The 20,559-nt window shown below is 41.5% G+C and overlaps 1 protein-coding gene across 1 annotated transcript in view; it reads right to left on the bottom strand.

Annotated features, from left to right (window-relative positions):
* LRRK2 (leucine rich repeat kinase 2) overlaps positions 1-20,559 on the bottom strand; it is a 1,602,077-nt gene that overhangs the window by 1,359,128 nt on the left and 222,390 nt on the right. The window contains exon 7 of the mRNA XM_085654107.1: positions 13,698-13,829. Coding sequence (XP_085510233.1) covers positions 13,698-13,829 — 132 coding nt within the window. The remainder of the gene's footprint in view (positions 1-13,697; positions 13,830-20,559) is intronic.

The raw sequence follows: 20,559 nt of genomic DNA, 5'->3' as shown, positions 1-20,559 counted from the left end.
CACCGTGAGAAGTTAAATAACCTCTCTCTCGCCACAGTACGCCGAAGTCATGGACGACTCCGAATGCATAACGTGAATCTGTGTATATGTTGACTTTTTTATTTGTGGCTTGAATACAGGCTTGTGTCAGAGCGATGAGCTCTGCTGCTTGAGCTGACAAAGTGTTAATACAATTTGTTTCAATGACTTCAGTGTCTGTTGTGACTGCTTAAGCGGCCACTAACTCTCCTGTACTTGTTCTCATACATGACCCATCTACATATAATGTCAAGTCTGGATCTGACAAAGGGATGTCTGTCAAGTCTTGTCTGGGTTTCGTCGTGATAGTAATGACTTCGACACAATCATGTGCCAATGGATCTGTTCCGCCTACTGGTAACAGTGTGGCAGGATTTAACGTATTACAACGTCTGATTTCTATGTGTGGCTGAAACAATGTCAATTCGTAACCGGTGAGTCTTGCTATAGTCAAGTGTTGTGTTTGTGTGCGGTTCAAGAGAACCTCTACTGCGTGTGGTACTTGTACTGTCAATTGATGTCCTAACACTATGGCATCGCTTTGTCTGATTGCTAAAGCTGTTGCTGCCACTGATTTCAGGCACGCTGGAAGAGCCTGAGCTACTGGATCTAATGTACTAGAGAAATAAGCACATGGTTTGTGTGATCCTGCTTGTTCCTGAGTGAGTACTGACAAAGCAGTACCTTCGCGTTCTGTAACAAAGAGTGTAAACTGTTTACTGTAACATGGTGTTGCTAGGACAGGTGCTTGACATAAAGCTTTCTTTAAGCTTTCAAAGGCATGTGTATGTTCTGGAGTCCAAGGGAGGACAGTCGATGTGGCTGCCTCCTGTGTTGTCAACTGGATGAGTGGTTTTGCTAGAAATGCATATTGAGGGATCCACTGCCTACAGTATGAAGTGAGGCCTATAAAAGCCCGCACCTCCTTTTGTGTCTTGGGTGGTGGCATGTTAGCAATTAACTGGATGCGATCGGGTGTAAGCTGCCTTCCCTCCTTGGACAGCGAGTGCCCAAGATAAACAACTCGCTGGACACAGAATTGCAGCTTGGAAGGGGACACCTTGTGCCCCTTGTCAGCCAGAAATTTCAAAACCGTCAGTGACGCTGTTTCACATTCAGGTTCGCTTTGGGCGGTGATCAGCAGATCATCGACATATTGAAGCAAGGCAGTGTTAGCTGGCATGTGTATACTGTCAAGTTCTCGTTTCAGTGCTTGGCTATAGATGCTGGGGCTTTCTGTAAATCCTTGAGGTGCGCGTGTGAATTTAAAACTTCGTCCATTTAAACTAAAACCGAAAAGATATTGACTTTCCGGATCAATTGGGACACTAAAGAAAGCATTCTTGAGATCAATTACAGTGAAAAACGTTGCTTCTGAGTCAATAGCTGTGAGTAATGAGGAGATATCTGGGACCACAGGGTATTGTGGTACAATACATTTATTTAATTCGCGCAGATCAATAACTAATCGATATACTGGTGGTGCTTTTGGATCCGTTCTTTTAAGGATCGGAATTATCGGGGAATTACATACATTGGAGTCAGTTTCCACAACCACTCCTTGGGCAATAAGCTCGTCAATGATTTGCAGTAAAGCCACTACAGCATCTGGAGGTAACTTGTATTGTCGCATTCGTGGTAGTACCACTCCTGTCTTTAGTGTGACTCGATATGGTGTAATGTTCATGCAACCAACATCAGTGGGGCCTTGTGCCCATAAATGTGTAGGTAAATTCTGCAGTCGGTAATCTATGTCTCTGGATACGTAGTGACCTTTAAAGTCACGTAAAAATAGTCGTACTCCTTCCGGAGAGCAACATATTATGGCTCCTAGAGCTTTCAATGTTTTTATACCTAACAAGTTTTCTGGACATGATTTAGTAAGCAATAAATCTGTAGTACGTGTTAATGGACCGACTGTAAGTGGAAGAGGTTGTGTTACGTCATTTATTATCGGTTTTCCTGAGAATCCAAGGGAAATATTTTGTGAGCCTGAGAGGGGTGCCCCTGGAACTTCACTGCGTCTTATAGTTGTTCTGCTTGCCCCTGTATCAAGTAAAAACTTTCTGTCTTCCCCTAATAGTTCACTATGTACATAAGGTCCCTATTGGTCTACAGGAACCTCTATAAGGGGTAAGCCAACATCCCTCTCTAGGCTATCTCATGAGTATCGCTGATAATCGGGATAATCTGTTTGTGCATACTGATACATTTGTTGTGTTGTTGCTTGAGTTGCAGCAATAGGCTGCGCTTGTGGTGGTACTACGATCTGTTGTGGAGCTGCCTGTTGCGGAGCTAGTTGTTGCGGAACTAACCTAGGTTGTGCCTGCTGAGGCATTTGTTGTTGATTCTGATCCTGTCTGGGTGGACGTGGTCTCTCATGTGTTCTACCTGTGGCTATATTATGTTTCAGGACTGGACAATCGTGTATATAATGACCTGGTTGTTTACAATAGTTGCATGTCCCTTTCGCAGGACTTGCGGAATCACCCTTTTGATGACTATCGGCTGGAACTGACTGTGCAACAAGCATTTTCATTTTCGTATCTTTCATACGTCTTTGTTCGTGTTCTTGTTCTTCTCTAATTCTATTGTGGTGATATTGTAACATCTGTAGCATCTGTGATGGGGTATTACCTTGCCAGGTACTTTCGAATTTCAATACTCTATTCTTGACTTGTAGCAGAGAATTTTCAACTAATTTTGTCACAAACAGATGTGGATATGACTCACTACTGGCTTTTATGCCACTATTTATACTAAAACATTTTTCAAATCGGTAATAGAAATCACTAGTGTCTTCATCTGGTTTTTGTTTACAGGCTGAGATTGCACCCCAGTCTTCCTTTTTCGTAGTTAATAAACGTGGCAGTACCTGTATTAGTAATCCTGCTAGTGCTGTAGTCTTTTCCCCAAGCCCTGCTCCTGCAGCTCGGGCCTTTTCTTCGTTTTCTAATGCTGTCCAATCTATCTTTTGGTCTCCCACCTCCCATTCTTTTTCTTTGAGTTTCTCATAAACACCGGCGGGTAATAGGACTTTTAATATTTTCATAATATCGGGGTAGGTATACTCTCCCATGAGTAACATGTCTTTTATCTCACGGTGGAAACCTGCTGGGTCCTTGTCATGGCTGGGTACTACTTTCTTCATTTCTAATAATTCCAGTTTAGTTATAGGCGTGTACACAAACACGCGTGTAAAATTATCACCGGCACCTCTAATTGGGTGTACTTCGCGTAACGGGTTCTGTCTATCTATGTGATACATTTTTCTTCCCATGATGGGAACTGGAACGTGTTCTGGGCATACGAAATTTAAATATTGGTTTCGGGATTCTAGAATTTCCTTAATCAAATCAGTACCTGACCCTCTCCATATATTCGTGAGTAGTTCTGTCAATATGTCAGGTAAGGGTCCTGGATCGGAGTGTTGGCTTTTATATAATATAAGGAGGTGTTGAATCATGTATATACTAGCTAAACGCTGTTCATATGGGTCTAGATTCAGAAACGTGTGTGCAAGTACATCGTCATTGTATTCCCCGGGACTGTCAGCCCATTGTACTGCTGACCTGGCTAATTCTTGTTCGTCCATGGAATCGAGCACGTGGTACCCCCTTCGATCTCGGAGTAATTTATCAGCGGCTTGGAATAAGTGTTCGGGGGATTTTGTATTTAGCATAGGGTTTGGAAAATGTCTATTATATTCCGGACGTATTAGACGTATTGGGTCGTTAAAACCTCTGGTATTATTACCTACATAAGCGATCGTGTCTAATTGCTCTGATTCTTGCTCCTCCTCCTCTCTGTTTAGGTCAGTGGCGTCTACCTCTAATCTTTCTTCGTGTATTCGTTCTACTTCTTTGCGGATCTTTCGGTACATAGCTACTATACATAACTGTTTATCATGTCTCCCTTCTGATATATTCTGGCCCCAAGTGACAAGTTTTTGCATTTCTTCCGGATTTACCCCAGGCCGGTCTTGATTTCTGATTACACAGTTTATGAGGAAACGTAACAGTTGTCCCTGTACCTCCGCTTTCTAGTACTCCATGGCTCTGCTAATACTTTCAGGACCTCGTCCTGACTGGACAAAGTGATATATATTTTCTAAATGTGTAGCCATTCCTGGTAGCTTCGTTAAATATATTGCAGCTCGTCGAATACGTAATGATGACAGTAGCATTTCGTCCCGTTTACCGGGCACAGGATCATATCTACAATCTACTAGAAGTTCCTTAAGCATGTCGGGAGTTGCTAGTTTGGGCGTACGTTGGTGTGCTAATTCTCTAAGGGAAAATTTATTTCCTCTGGGTGGCGTAGAAAAAATGTCTGTCGTACCTCCTGTAGCACCGTCTGGGGTGCTGGACGTGAAAGGATTTGTTTAAGGTGAGACAGCAACCGTCGTTGCGGGAAAAGCTGTAGAAACAGATGTGCTTGTCGGAATGTGTGTCGGAGCTTGTTGTTGCGGAGGTACAGACGGAGGGTCTTGGCGATGAGCACCATCGGTAAGCGGTCTATGTGGTGCGGTATTAGCATACTCGGGAGCTGCGTCATCTAAATAAGAGGAAAGGAAAACATCTTCTGCGGTTCTGGGATGCCCCTTGGGATGTGCTTTTATCGGAAACAATGGAGGTGGCAAGTCTTTTGGTATTTCCGGAGTAGCCTTAGGTAACCCTTCGGCCAGAAGTGGATACATACCATTCATAAGGGCGTTTCTTTGTCTGTCTACTTGTTCTGATTTTACTCGGGTACCTTCCTCAAGTAATAGATTTTCTCGGGTTTTATTGGAATTCTCTCTACCTTTCTCTTCCTGCCTGAGTGCTTTTTCCGTACGTCTATATGATTCTTTACGCCATAATTCAATGGCATCTTTCTGTGACTGTCTGGCTTTCTTTTTCCATAATTCTTCTTCTACTCGCATGATGCAATCTGCATCCCAGGTCCCCGCTGCGGGCCATCTCTGACTCTCTGGTAATTCTTTGGTGTAGTCCACCCATAAATCAAGAAATAATACGGCATCTAGGCCATGCTTATGATACATAAAGTACCCTGGAGTGTCCCTTGGTGGGATGGGAACAGCTTCTTCGAGTACACCTTTTCTAGTTTTGATCTGTCTTAGTTTCGAAAAGAGCGGCATTTTTAGACCTTATTACTAGAACACACTTTATAAAAACACAATAATGAACAGTCATTCACACCACAGTATATAGAACGTATTTCAAAACATTTAACACTTAACAGTTTTACGAACAATGATAACTAATAGAAAACTAGTTACTGACATAATACTGACACTAGATAATACTTATTTATATTTATTCATATGCAAAACATACTATATATACTGCTAAACAGTACAGATACACTGCTGAAACAGTGCAGACCGGATTTGTGTACCCAAACCCGTCTTGACCGGCACAGCCTATGTGCACGTTAAATGCCTCCCCGGTAATGGTACTCACCGGGTAGCTCGGAACGGAAGGCCTCGGAACGGAACTGAAACTGGACCGGACTGGACTCGACTCGACTGGACTCGGAACTTCGGAACCTGGCGGGTCTCTGTATACCTCGGATCTTGCTCTCTCAGCTAGGCTCTGGTCGGGATACTTCGCACTTCTCACCGCCTCGTCTGGGTGTTGATCGCAGCCTCAGTCGTCCCCGCTTGGCCGGAGGGAGATACAGGAAATCCTGCAGGTACGCGTTTTTGTCCGTTCAGCTGTGGCAGGAGACCGGGCCTGCAACGCACCGCCGGCGCGTGAGATGAGAAAGTGTCCCTGTTCGGGCGCCAATTTATGTGGTAAATATTTCGTTACCGGTACTATTTTTTATGCGGTAAAGTCTATTAAGAACAACTCAGTAAAATGAGAGGCAGAATCCGTGGTATTAGAGGTTTTAAAAAGGCTTTATTCCTATACAAAGGAATACAATTTGAATTGTAGGCATTCTATTCCATCACCACGAAAGTTCAGGAAGGAAGGGCAATACATTATTGACAAGTAATCATTTTTATAGAAAAGGCATTACAGTGAAACAGATGCAGTAGGCGTAACAACTGATAAGACAAAATAAAATATGCATGCGTAACTAGAATAGGCGTAACTAGAAAACGTCATTATACATGATGTCACAAGTAGGTGGATCCATAAGAGAATCCTGCAATGTCAGCAGAAATATTTGGCAGAGATGCGCGCGCAGCCGCATGACGTGTGATTGACGTGCAACTAGAGGGTGAAGGGGACTTGACATTTAGCTCTATATGTGGAGACAGAAGTCTGGGGTTATGTCAACCTAATCCCAAATCATATCTAATATCCTATGTTTAAAGAACTGTGTTATCCAAAAAGAGAGGTCTCTTAGGATAGAATCTTATTCTATACTAACTGTTAGTGCGTGTACAAGCGTCTAAGTGTCTACACTAGATGCGAGGGGGTAGGAATATTCCATGGTAACGGGTCTATGAATTACTTGCATGAGGGCAGCGAGGCCTGGCCCTTTGCACGGTAGCTGGAAGAATGTTTACCTAACTACTAGACAGGAATGCATCGGATGAGGAGCGGAGGAGATAATCTTGAAGGTGAAATACAGTTTTTGGCAGGCGACGGGCTGGATCAGGCACCGTTAGCCGCGCAGGGAGTAGGACAAAGTTCATGGTCACAGATGCAGGCTCAGACTGGAGCTTTCAGAGGCAGAAGGCAGGAAAAGGCTTGATGACAGAATTCGGGCCTACTCGCCTGAATCTGTAAAATGTGGAACGTGAACCACATAAAGTCGGTGGCCTTTCATACTTAGGAAAGGAATATCTGACCCATTCATGGTGGATCTGAAAGAGGACATGTTGACGGTGGACGCACATATATTTGCGTCTTCAAAACTGGAGCAGGAGGGAACATACATGTACTTATAGCATGCACATGGAGCCGTTGGGGTCTATGATAGGGGACATAACTGATCACAAAATCCATATTTCCTCACCGTCGTAGAGCTGAGAGTCCTACAGTAAACACAGAGAGCAAACCAATGTTAAACATGGGCAGAAAGCTTTGACAGTCCCAGTAGTAACCCTTTTGCATCATTTTTAAAAGATCAGAAGTTCAGTCAGTCAGCACACAGCACTATCTTCACCCTTCCCGAACCAAGTCACCATGCTTAGGTTTTGTGGAAGATTGAAGAATAATATAACATGGTGTGCCTGAGATGAGGAGGCGGGTGGGTCACATGTGAATCTTTGAAAGATACGAATACTGAACAACTACAGTTGAAGGTAAATAACTTACTTTCTCCAATATTGGATCTTTCATAGATTTGCATGTTTAAATCAGAGTAGTAAGCAGTAAATGTACACTGTATATAGTTGTTAGCAAATGATTGGGATAAACTGATAGATGAAACTATGCATCCTGTAGGTTCATAGGTATCACGCAATCCCCTTAATGTAGACCTTGAAGGACTTCTTGCAAAATCATCATGCAAAATGTTTGTTTCTTCAGAAACATGTCTGAATTCTGTAGGCCTAGAATTGCCCTTCATTCTCCCGATTTCTTCCTTAAGAGCAAAAATGATAGTAAAAACCTAAATGTTTCTGGGATTTTGGGACCTGCTTGATTGCTCCTTTTTGCAATATAATGCGAATCCCGGCTTGTCATAGATACATATGTTGATGAAGCCTGCTGGCTGGTGGTGTAGGTGGTGGTTTCTGAATAAATTCTAATGTGTAGCCACATCGTATGAAGTCCGATACCCAGCGATTGGATGTTATATCAGCCCATTCACCGTAACAAGATGCGATTTTCCCCCCTAAAAGTAAAACTGAATTTATTCGCTTCAGTAGTGTCACTGTTGCCTTGTGACTGACTTGTAGATTTTCTTCAGGGCCCTGCTTATGACAAGATGCTGGTGTTGGTCTATGTTGCTGCATGTAACCATGGAAGTATGTCTATGAAAGATACAAAACTGAAGAATACATTTACTTGTCAATTCAGCAAGTACATAATTGTTCTGTGCACTAAGGTCTGGGGTTTCAGAGATTTAAAATGTAGTCCCCTTCTGCGCATATGAAAAAACATGTGAAGCAGGCTTTTGTATCATCAAACTTCCACTTTCTGTGAAGTAAATTTCTCTCATATTAACTGAATACTTTTGGAAGGTATCAAGGAAGTACCTAGGATGACCTAGGATAGGTTACTGAAAATTTAAGTCTCCTAGCAGAGTTGGACAGCTTGGGTTAAGGAGCACTGAATTTGTGCCGGCTTTTCAGGAAATCCAATGACCTGTAAGTGAGATGCGTTAACACCCATTGTATGACAAATGATCCTCTGTGGATCCTTTAGATATCTGCCATGGATCCATGCATTCTTGACCTTTGCAGGACACGGCTGCTGTGGAGTGTTTCAAGAATCAGGGCTCGGTTGTATTCTGCTTCCTCCTTTGAAACTGTTATGACAATGCAATTGTTCAAGGTATGGGTGGCAGTGGATGTTGGGTTGACACAGAAAGATTACAACTGGGGTCATGATCTTGTTAAAGACTTGAAGGATGTCGAAGACATACAAATGATAATATCCACTGCTTTTAAGTGTTGGTTTCCCCACACAGGCATTCCCAAGGTCCGTCTAGTAAATCAAGTCAATGTATTTGAGCAGCTCCCAACAATCAAGCCAAAGTCAGCACCTTCAACTTCTGCAGGGGGATGTAATGAGCTCAAAATTATAGAGAGCTCCATTTTTCCTAACAAAGAATTAGGCATACCATTGACTGTCTATATTCTTGCTTGGCTTATTTCTTTTGAACTAAGAAATACCTCAAGTACATGCCTTGAGAATACCCAGTAGTCTTTTAACAGATCATTATCTTTGAAGGGATCTTGTGTTCTGAGCTGATCTAGGTCCTTTTTAGGTCTCGCCTGAGCCAGCGCATCCGCTGCTCTGGCGAGACATTTAATGAGTGGGCTTTAACCTCTTCAATGCCTATGACGAGCTGGTCTCGTCATGGGCCGCGGTTGCGCTGTGCCCATGACGAGACCAGCTCGTCATAAACCCCGCCCGCTAATGAAAGTGCCGGCACAGGGCGGGGAAAGTGGCGGGCACTGAAGGGGTTAAAAAGTCGACCACAGCTTTTTGTGTGGCATAGAGCGTGCGGTTACGCACACAGTTACAAGCAGAGGCACCATCTATGCCACGAGCGCGTAACCGCACGCTCTATGCCACACAAAAAGCTGTAGTCAGCCAATTGCAGGCTTTATTATGCGGTACACACGTCCAACCCTTGCTCGCAACGCCCCCATCACCACTTAGTCATGAGAGAGTAGCTTTTTGATTGGCTCTCGGTGGGTTTGCACGCTCTTTACAGGCCAATTGCAGGCTTTATTATCCCGTACACACGTCCAACCCTTGCTCGCAACGCCCCCATCAGTCATGAGCGAGTAGCTTTTCGATTGGCTCTCGGTAGCTTCTGTTTTGCAGCACTTTGGAGTCAAAAGCAAGACAGAAGCAAATGCAGTCGGATATTTAGGACCCTCGTCGAGAGACGGGAGGTAAGCTTAGAATCTGCCGCCTAATACGTGGTGGTATTTAACTGTAGTCGATGATCATAAATCAGGTTCTACCATGCACACCATGTGGTGGTACACTGTCGAAACATGACTTAACTATGACCTGTGACTATCTCACATGTTCATTTTCTGTAGCCTCCACACACCATACTGTATTTTATCCATTCTCCTATGTTCTCACACATTGTATTTCACGTATTCCGTCTCTCCTTCGTACCCCTTTATCATGTTACTTTATCTACTAAATGATTCTAGCTGCCCTTCCATAAACACTTTACCGTGCCCTTTCGATCCTCTTTTGCCTCATATTTCCATTCATCACATATCTGTACGTACATTTCTCTAACCTCTTCAGTTATATATACTTTTCATTATGTTGCTCAATTTCTTTTGTAATCCCTTCTTTGCTTTTGATCGTTTCTTTCTCTCCTAAATCTTATGACTACTTTTCGTCTGCTAAGTACTCTTTCTGGTATATTAGGTTTCCCTTTGTGTCTCCCACATATGGCTCAGTATTATCTTCATAAGTCAAATTCCCATTCGCTCTGTCACTGCCCGAGTCCTATTAAGACTGCCACGTCCTATCACTGCCACTCTGTCATGTTCTTTTCTGGTCGCGGCAATTCTAGTATTTCTGATACTGCCGTTCTGCCTGATTTCCCCCAGTCCTCTGTTATGATTATGGCTCTTGCCCCATCCCACTGCTCCTGTCATGTCTCCCCTTTCACGTATTCGTATTCTTCTTTTCTGTCATGCTGTCACTGCCGTCTCACGTGGAACACAATGTTGTTACTTTTTACACAACCGGAGATCTTAGTAGCTCGATTAGTGGCTCAGAGAGAACACAAATATTAAACAAAAGGCATAATATTCCCCCAAAAGACCGAGCACTGTAAATATTCTAAACATTAGTGAAATAAACTCTGGAAGTCTTGGGCCCACGCAGTTATTGACAAACTGTTTTATCAACTATCACAAGTGTATCACTTTTATTAAGATGCGCACTAAGGATTCATTATTGTTTATCTGTCACAGATAGTCTAAGCTTCGTAATCCACGGTAAACACATTTGTTGCCTACATTTGCATGGTTGACATGGAATGGGGGTCATGACATCATATCACAGTAGCTTCCATTCAACTATTCTCATTGGGAAATCACTACCACTGGAATCATGCTCGGAGAATTGCAATCCTGTCTCATATCCTTGTTTGCAACTATGTTGTACATACCATTAAGCAAGGTCGGATTGGGACCAATATTCGTCCCAGGCACCCAAAGAAAAAGTGGCCACGTTTATGGATAATAAATGGTAATGAAACATTGCTTAGTTAGTATCAGGGAAGTCATTTTAGAAGACATTGGTGATAAATTAAGCTTTTAAGCCTGCAAAGCCAGTAGCATTGTCCCAAACCAGAAACACAATTATTCCACTGCATCGCACCCACAGGTCTCCCTCACCTTATCTTCAGGCCTATACATTTCTCTACCTTGGTCACCACTAAATTATTTAGTCACCCTTCGGTCCTTTAGTCTGTTCTCCTCCTCAGATCTCTAAATTCAATGTCTGCCATGAGTCAGAGCACCATGCACATCCTCAAGGAACAAGGGATCTTGCTCATCATTAGTGTTGAAGCTCCACACACACCAAAGGGACCGTAAGCGTATTTCCATTCACAGTCCCCTAATGCTCCTACTCACACTCCGGTACCAAAAGGCTTCTGCTGAGTCTCAGATGCCTACGGAGCTCCGTTCACCTCATTTCCCTATTCATCACTAGGCCCTGTAGCTTTTGTTCACTCTTACCCAGAGGTACAGCTCACTCTCCGGTTACTGAGAACCATGTTCCCCTGGGATACTGTGATTCATATGTTTACCCTCAGTTCACCAGGTACTTTGCCTTGTAAATGGCAAGCAACAGCGTAGCAGCTGTGCTGGTAGGACAACTTTCAACAATAAGTGGAAAAGCCAAGAGGTCTGGCCTTGGCAAGTGTACAATATTGTGTTTTTTAATTTTATTTTTTTGCAAACATATGCAGTATACAGTAAAGAATAAAAACACTGGAAAACATTGGAAAAGTCAAAAGGAGTCCCGAAGCAGCCCAAACACACCAGCCTAGCACCGAAGTGCCCTGCTTTCCATGTCTGTGGACATGATGAGGAACAATGCATTAAATATATTTTCTCAACCGAAGACAAACATCTCTCAGAGATATTCAATAATCATGGCCACGTTCTTCCCTGTTTGGGACTCGTCACGGTATACAGGTGTCCTACTTCCAGCCTCATCACGCTCTTAAGCTCTCGCTTGATTGGCTAGAACAAGCATTTGCAATGCAATAGGTCTGGCATTTATGCACGTTTAAGCTATTGGCATTGTAAATGACAATGCCTTTTATTTATGTTTTAAATACAAAAATAAAAGGCATTGTTATTTGCAATGTTAATAGCTCAAACTCGTGTAAATGCAAGACCTATTGCATTGCAAATGCTTGTTATCTGTTGGTTTTATTATTGGTGGTGTTCAAAGTGCAGCCATTCATTATTATAACCTGAATAGACATATGTGAAGCTTTGTCACTCTTCCAAATGTATTGAAATGCTTCCACCTATGATCGGGCCTAACACTGAGGGTAGATATGGAAAGTCATTGATTAGCTGTTGGGAGGGATTTCCCCCTTGCAGTAAAACACTATTGATCTCTTCATCTCAATGGCCTTTGGCTACAACACTGGATGTATTGGGGATATGCATATACCTACAGGTGCTACTTTGATGCTTGATAGTAATAGGAATCTTGAACATGCAGGTGATACCTTAAATCAGTGTGCCCCTAGCCATAGAGATAGTATTCTCTGATGGACGAATATAAAAGTAATTACAACCAGAAGCTCATTATTTAGCCACTTCAAAAGAGACACTTATTATTTGTCAGGAAAGACATTTCCCTTCAGATAACTTCAAGCTCTAAGTGTTCTTCAAGAGAGTTAACTCTCTTCACAAGTCTCTTGCTGATGTTCCTCTGCCTCCGTGCCGTCTCTTCCTGCTTCAAACTCTCAATTTCCAAAAGAGGCAGCAGAAAAATATTTTCCAGTCCTGCTGCTGACTGCAAAAACACACCCAAATTGAAGACATGGCAGAGCCCATTGTCCGGAGGTTCCCACACAAGGGGTAAATTAATTTTCTACTTCCTACACTGTGCATTAAGGGGCAGCTGAGTCAGCATGCAATATGAAGGTACAGTGAAGTTTACTTTTCACCTACTATGACCATAAGCTATTATGCCTTCCATTTTTCCTTTTAAAAATACATATATCACTCTTCAAAACTTTTTCTTCAGTTTTAGATGCCTTTAAATAGTTAATTGGAATATTTTTATAGGCATAGGTGAACATAAATATAATTAAAATACATTTTTATTTTCTTAAAGTTAAGCTAGGCATAGTTAATTTGTAGTGTTCATGCATTTCAGGGAAGATCAATAACGCAGAAATATAAATCACTGCCAACACCACTAGTCTCTACATATCCTGGGATGAGATTGCATCAGCAACCTTCACTTAAGCCTAGGGACAAGTTCAGAGTACTCCACTTCAAACAGAGCCCTAGCTCTGTCGACTAACAGCAAAGTAAAGCCATGCATCCTATCCAGGGGACTTAATGTAGAGTTTCCTGCTGGACAAAGAGGAGATAAAAACATTTAGTTCGGGGTGACACCGCTGTATCAATCCATGACATCGAGAGGAGATTCATATCACTTGCAGGGCAAGAAGATGAATATGAGAGATAAGTAGAAATAACTAACATTTTGTTTATTGGATAATTAGATATTTTTAAACATCCACACCTGGCTCAACAAGGTTTCCTTGTTGGTTTAATTGTCTATCTTCAGGAGTTTATTCTAGAAAACAAATTCTGGATACATATGTAACACTGAGAATATGAAAATATTATTTCCACATCCTATGCATCACTGTTGACTTTTAATAATATTTTACATATTGGAGAAATATCCGAATTCTAAAATTCAACCGCTCCACCTTCACCATGAGCAGAAAACTGAAAACAGTTATGCAGGTTATATGCAATGATAAACAAGTCCCCTTATAAAAACTTTGTGAAAACTCACCCAAAGTTAGTCTCTGGAACAAACGACAACTGACTTCTTGAATATTTTCACTGTTTTGAAATGTTTTCATTGACTTCATTATAAGATTATAGCATCTAACATTGCCAGACATAAGCACTTCAACATTACTTGCTGAAAAACAATAACAATGTCAGACACTTTAGTCTATGAAGAAATGGGCCCCCATGTTACAAATCAATGTGCAGATATTACATCAGCATCGATATCACTTTACATAGATATTACATTGGCATACTGTTCTTCATCAGCTGCTGACCATGACAAAAAAGTCACCAAAACCTTATTACCATTTTGCCTTGACTGAAATGACAATCTATGTAAATGGTATAACCAATACTGGAATTTCCAGACTGAAATTAAGGTTTTAACGTAAACATCAATAGAAAGCTCCCATTTGTGAATGTGAAGGCACTCATACACTCAGTAAATAACAAAATACGTTGTTTGGCTTTGCAAGTCAAAGCAACTGAAGAATACTTATGTTTATATACTTAAGCAGTTCTGAAATGCAGAGACAGAAGGTAATCACAGAGCTATAGCGCGTTTCCTGAACTAAATGAACAAAACACTGCAAACTCAGATGGAACACTGGCAGACAAGGGTGTATTTCACCAGAGGGCAACCTCTTCCTGTATGTACCTTCTAGTTTTATGGTGAAGCTTCAACAAAACATCATTAAAATCTACTTCTGAAAGAGGCTCTGTTATTCAGCTTCGTGTTTCACTGGGGAGTGATCAGCTGCGTTCAGAAATCAAATTAACTAGAGCAATATATTCAGCATACATGATATTGTGATATACAGAAGATGCTGGACAGATGGCAGTTAACGAAGCATTACTGATTGTAAAGTATTGGACAGGAAAAATGTTTTTATTTGTAACAATCGGTTTGTGGCTTATTCAGTTGTACATAAACATGCTGTGCATGCTTACCACCATCTAATGTTTGACTCAGATCCATGTTTGGCTTGTTCAGCTTCTCCTGCCGACAGGATTAGAATACTCATCATCCGGAAGCCCAAATTTCCCTCAGGAATAACCTTAGATGAACTTCATACAACTTTGTGTTTTACCTGTATTCCATGAAGTGTGCAAATTATAATTGTATCTATCAGCCATGAGTGGCTGCAGGGTCTGATGTGAGTCCACCAGCTGTAAATAATGAGATTAACTTCAAGGTGACTTGCTAGTTGTAGGGTTTAAGCTATTTCCCAATATCATCTTGCCATTATCAACTTATGGGTAACTGGCACCTAGAGGTGGTTGGATATACCACCTTTACCACTGTTAATAGGACGCTCTGAACCAGAAAGCATCCTAAGCATCACACCTGATTCTAAGTATATAGATACTGTTGCAAATCATGATATCAGCCTTTAGCCAACTCCAACCTTGTTGATGAGTCATCGTACATATGAAAGTTAAACAGATAAACGCCCAATACTACTGTTGACTCATGCTGTTCAGTGGAAAAGACACTGATGGGGCCTTCTGGGCATTTCTCTTTCCTCTTTTAACTTCTTTATCTTTGTTTCTAGTAGATTTTTTCTTCCTCTTCAATCTCCTGTCACACGTAGGCTAGTTTCCAACTCATCGCCAATGTTGCAAATAATCATAATTCCTCAGTAGGCAAGCAACGCAGGTTATATGAGGAAGATTTATTGAAGAGGATAACTCTTAGTTACAGGTTATAAGATGAATATATATACCCCCCCAGGAACAGCATCCTACTGCTCAGCCCACTCTCTCCAACTGACCCTCTCCCAGGCCAGGCACTTTTCAACATTAAATTACATCACACACACTGGCTGACCAGCAGGTAACAGGGAACCTAGAGAAAGAATGCATTACACCTAAATTTGAACCACCTCGGAGTGAGTGAAGATACCGCCTTTACCACTGTTAATTAGACGATTTGAACCAGAAGTGCCTCATAAGCATCACACCTGATTCTGAGTATATACATACTTTACTCATTTTGCAGTTAACTGGTATGTGCTTTTAGCTGATTGTTGATGGGTTAGTGGGAAGGCTTTCATATTGGGCAAGACTCTAAAAGCCTAAGAGAAACTGGGGTAACCTAAAGCTTATTTTCCTGCTTTTATGTCCTGGCTCCAAACCATGCTCCACCTTATGAAAAGAATTCACAGCAATGGAGAAAGAGAAAGGGTGGAAGAGAAGTCACCATCAGACATCATAGTTGTAAGCAAAGATGTTGCCTAGAACATTCTCGTGAAACATGCATCACCAAGGGAGGAAGTCACTAAAACATACTGTAGCAGAATGCTTGGAGGGCAGCCCAAATAGCTGCCCAGCATATGTCTCTTGATGAGTAAAGGCCTAGAGAATACCACAGACACTGCGTAAGACCTAGTGGAGTAAGTCAGCACATCAGACGGAGGTAATCTAGTAGGTTATAGCAATGGTTGATCTGGGATATTATCTACTTGGTAAAAACGACTCCTCATGATTGCCTCCAAAGTCACAAACAGTTAGTCAGTAGAATGAAGGTCCACGGCTTCCTGTGAGAACACCGTTTTATGTGCACCTGGCTATTTGTAATCACATTTGTGAATGAATTTCTATACCAGATTAAAGCACTACTAGAGTTGTTCTCCTATGTTGTGCATTGCATATTTAGCCTGACTGTTCAAGTAAGCGTAGCCTTGTTCCGAAGTTGGCACAACAAAGCTATAACTGAAGATTTAGTAGTCTGCATTTTATCAAAGCTTGTTCTATAATTTTTTCAAGGCCTTTTGACATTCTTCTCATGAGAAGAGCCTAGCACCTGCTTGTTAGTGTCTATCTTGATTTTTTTTTTAAACCTTTCTTGTCCTTGGCCTACTGCATTGAGAAAAAGTTTATAAAGTTTGCGCTATAATGTATAGAATTAGGCATTACATGCTCCAAATGATACAATTGCAGAGCGCTGGTCTATAGAAAAGTTAAACTGCACTTCCATGATTTTTACAGAGTTTCTGTTTTCTTTCATAGAACCTGGTGAATTACGTATCAGAAATGACTTCACTCAGAGATTGAAGAGGGTAAGCCTGCACCTAACTCCATCTGACAACCCCATGCACCATACTATGTGAGTGGTTTCTCCAGAAAGACTAGAGTGCAGCATGGCCGATCGCTGGAACTAGTGATTTGGCAAGACAGAGTAAGCATGTTGAAACATCCTAAGGGGAAGTCTAACCACCTTCTACATGCATTACTTTGCATGTATTAGCTTGTGATGTTTGCGATGTTTTAAAAGTGCAAAGAAGTTTCTTCAAGGGAGGAGATACACAGGATAATAGATTGGCTGGGCAGGTAGGAATGATGGGAGTGCATAGTAGAGAGAGAGAGAGAGAGAGAGAGAGAGAGAGAGAGAGAGAGAGAGAGAGAGAGTGTGTGTGTGCGCGCATGTATAACCCACGCTGTGAGGACAAATCGGTCCTCATAGCGTGGGAAATGCAGGGAGATGGATCGGGAGTTGCTCTATTGATTTGGATCGACTGAGGACTTCTTGAGGAAGGCGCTGATTTCAATTCATCTGGGAAAGTGGCAGACGTGATGAAGGTATTGATGATGTGGGTCGAGGTGGTGGTGATTGGTGATGTTCCCAGGTTGTAGATGTGATGGGGGCACGAGTCCGTTGGGGCCCCTGAGTGGATGGTCTGCAAGATTGCCACTGTGTAGTTTCTGGTGAGGGTTATCCATTCAGTCAGGTGGCCTTCTTGGTTGGTGGTGGATAGGTTAGCAATGAGTTCTCTGGAGTTGGGTTGGTGTGCAAAGTTGCTGTACATGTTTGCGATTGTGCTGTGGAAGATGTTTGTGGGAGTTGAGTGTGCGATCTGTCCAGGAGGCTATAAAGCATGCAGTTGAAGTCCCGCCTATGATCCAAGTAAGGTTGGCTCAGCAGGCTAATAGTAGCAATAGGTTTGTCAGGAATTGTAGTAGCCCTGTATTGGGGAGTACATGATTCCCAGTAGGAGCTCAGTGACGCCAAGGGTACCCTCTACTAAGACAAACCGACCCTCAAGGTTGGTCACCGTAATAATGCATTTAAAGGGAACTGTGGACCTAATCCACAGGAGTACCCCCCTGGCATAGCCAGAGTATCTAGTGCAATAACACTGGCCTCTACAGCATTTTGTAGCCTGGGCCCCTCATGCCTAGCAAGGTGTGTTTCTTGTAAGAAAGCAACACTCATGTTTCTGTGTACAAGGAAGGTGTGGATATCATATTGTTTTTGGCACAACTCATTTCTGAGGCATCTTTCTTGAAGCCTTCTATTTACACTTCTGAGTCTAGAAATGTAACTGGGTGAAGAGTGAAAATGGTGGCAGACTGAATAAAACTTTATCTCTCAGGGGAAAAAAAAGCAATATCAAAAAACCTTCAAGAATAGAGGCAGATCAAAAGAAGAAGCTGGAATCTTAGAAGCAAAAGCGAGAAATAAGCTGTAAATCAGCTATAGCAAGCAACGAGTCAATAAAGCATTTATGATGCACCAAGCAGACTGACCTGTTTCTTTTAATACTCTCAGATAGAACTCACCTGGAACAGGAAACAGTGAAAGAACGAAAGTAATATCTTGCCATAATGGATTGGGAAGGTAACAATAGCAACAGACAATAAAGTAGCTAAACTTCCCAAGAAAGTATGATGACTGGAGCATACACTAAAAGGAAAGAATCCAGATTCACAAAGGACAAAGGCTGAAGTAGCCATCAGTCTTGCAAACAAAGATAGCAGTGGAATATATACATCGCACAACTTCAGAACAAAACATTTTAGAGTTAGTAAATCCAATAATCTACTTAGAGAGATTAACCATTTATAAAGAGTGCTGCAAAAAGAACCCAACACCCAGCAATCTTAAGGGTGTTAAAATATTGCGGCCCCACTAGGTTACGATCCATTTACAACCAAAAGATGGAACTAAAACACTCAACATAAATCAAAACAAGGAGTAGCCCCTCTTTGCCTAAAAACAGTCCAACAATTCATATGCCATCTTGGAGTCTTATTCGGGTGCTTTCCAGTATTCCACAATTGCAAACAAAGATTAGTCAAGGCTGTATTATGTATACAACGAACGTATGAATAAATCATGTCATACAAATAACAAAGAACATTTGCACCATCACTAAGTGTCAATTCCTTTCAGCCCACAACAACAAATAGCCTCATAAAATACTGTGCTCACCAAGCAAATGTGTATATGCAGGCAAAACAACAAAGGTGTGAGTTTCAAGTGAAAAACAGCTACCACATCCTTGTGCCAACAAGTACCAGACACCATACTCCCGTAAATCAAATCACGCTACCATGTAGAGTGCATGCTCATAATCCCCTATAATGACAAATTGCCAGTGTGTTATAGTTTAATACCTTATGGCTCTCACTTGATGTTCACCAAGGTATTGTACATAAGAAAAAACAAGAAAGACAACTGAGTGCTTATTATGAGCAATAATTAATAGCGCTTACCCAATAATTAAAAAAAAAAGAGATCCTTAAAGTGTAGTTTAGCAATCATTCAAATGGGTCTAAGTTCACTCTGGTAAAACTAGACAATGCCAAGTGTCAATCCAGCCCATAACATTGACAGCTGTTTTTCCACAACGACATATATTTTTAAATGAAATGTTTTTATGATATATGTATACAATGGTATTGCATTGAATACATTTTGCCTTTTTATATATGATTTGTTATTGCAATTTTTTTTTACATTTTCTTAATCCTCATGTGTAATGTTTTTTCTTGACACGGTTAGCATTATTGGTTCCGTTTGTTTCTGAATATTTGACCACCAGCAATTTTGAATAGACTGTGTCACACCATAACAGTACTGAACTGTGTTTAGGGACTTTCTTGTTTCAAGTACTATCCCCTGTCCCTGATTGGACCAAAAGGGGACCTCCCTCTCCTTCTCTTCTAATCCAGCCCATAAACCACGATAAGCTAAAAAAAAATGAAAAAGTGGAACAATGAATTTATGTACTCAACATTGAATGCCACATTCTGTAACAAATGTAAAAAGACTAACCTCAGAAACAAAGTACAGATTCCCACGGTACAAAATATGTCATGCTTGGTGCTGGAAGCTGCTAAAATAGTGTCTCTTGTAACAAAAAGGATTATGAAGTGAACTAAAGTGTGCCATGTAAAAACTTGGCCATATTAGCGTAGTGGCAGTTAAATAAAAAAGATGTAATATAGAGGCCAAGTAATGTATTAACTATATCACAACACTGTTAACTGGCCCATAAGCCACAATGAACTCTAAACATAATTAAAAAAAATAATGAATAAAAAGTTGAGTACAAGTGTCCAACAATAGTTCTCACTTTACTGTATGAGTGAAATGCAGAACCCCACCAAATATGCAGTGTAAGTTACCATAAAATGCTAGGGTAGCGTGCCTTATCTAATCAAATAAAAAGAACGAAAGCGTATCCCGAACAACATCGCTATTTTGGTGTGATGTCTGTTGGATAGAAATAATGTAGTAAAGTTGCCAATCCAACAAGTTAACCAAGTATAAACCGGTATGGAACGCCACTATGTTTCCCCTCAATTGATGTACAAGTCCCTGATGTAGCATAGAAGTTGTGTTTTGAATAGACACAAGGTAGTCTACAGTCTTGTCTAACCAATACTGAGAAAATTTCGCCTGACACCCAGTTGCAACACCAAGAAGATCTGGGGTAAAACAGTCCAGCTGACCAGAACTGGACCTTAAACATGTAAGGCAATTGATATGTGTTACTTCAGTGACACCAAGTTGAGAATCTAGCCCAATACTAGTCAAATCTACAGCATAAATCACCTGCCTTGATAGTAAG

The sequence above is a fragment of the Triturus cristatus genome, chromosome 4_1, assembly GCF_964204655.1.
Source record: "Triturus cristatus chromosome 4_1, aTriCri1.1, whole genome shotgun sequence".
In the NCBI taxonomy this organism is placed as follows: Eukaryota; Metazoa; Chordata; class Amphibia; order Caudata; family Salamandridae; genus Triturus; species Triturus cristatus.
The sequence above is the reverse complement of the archived record's forward strand: the minus strand, read 5'-3'. Positions and strand labels throughout refer to the sequence as shown.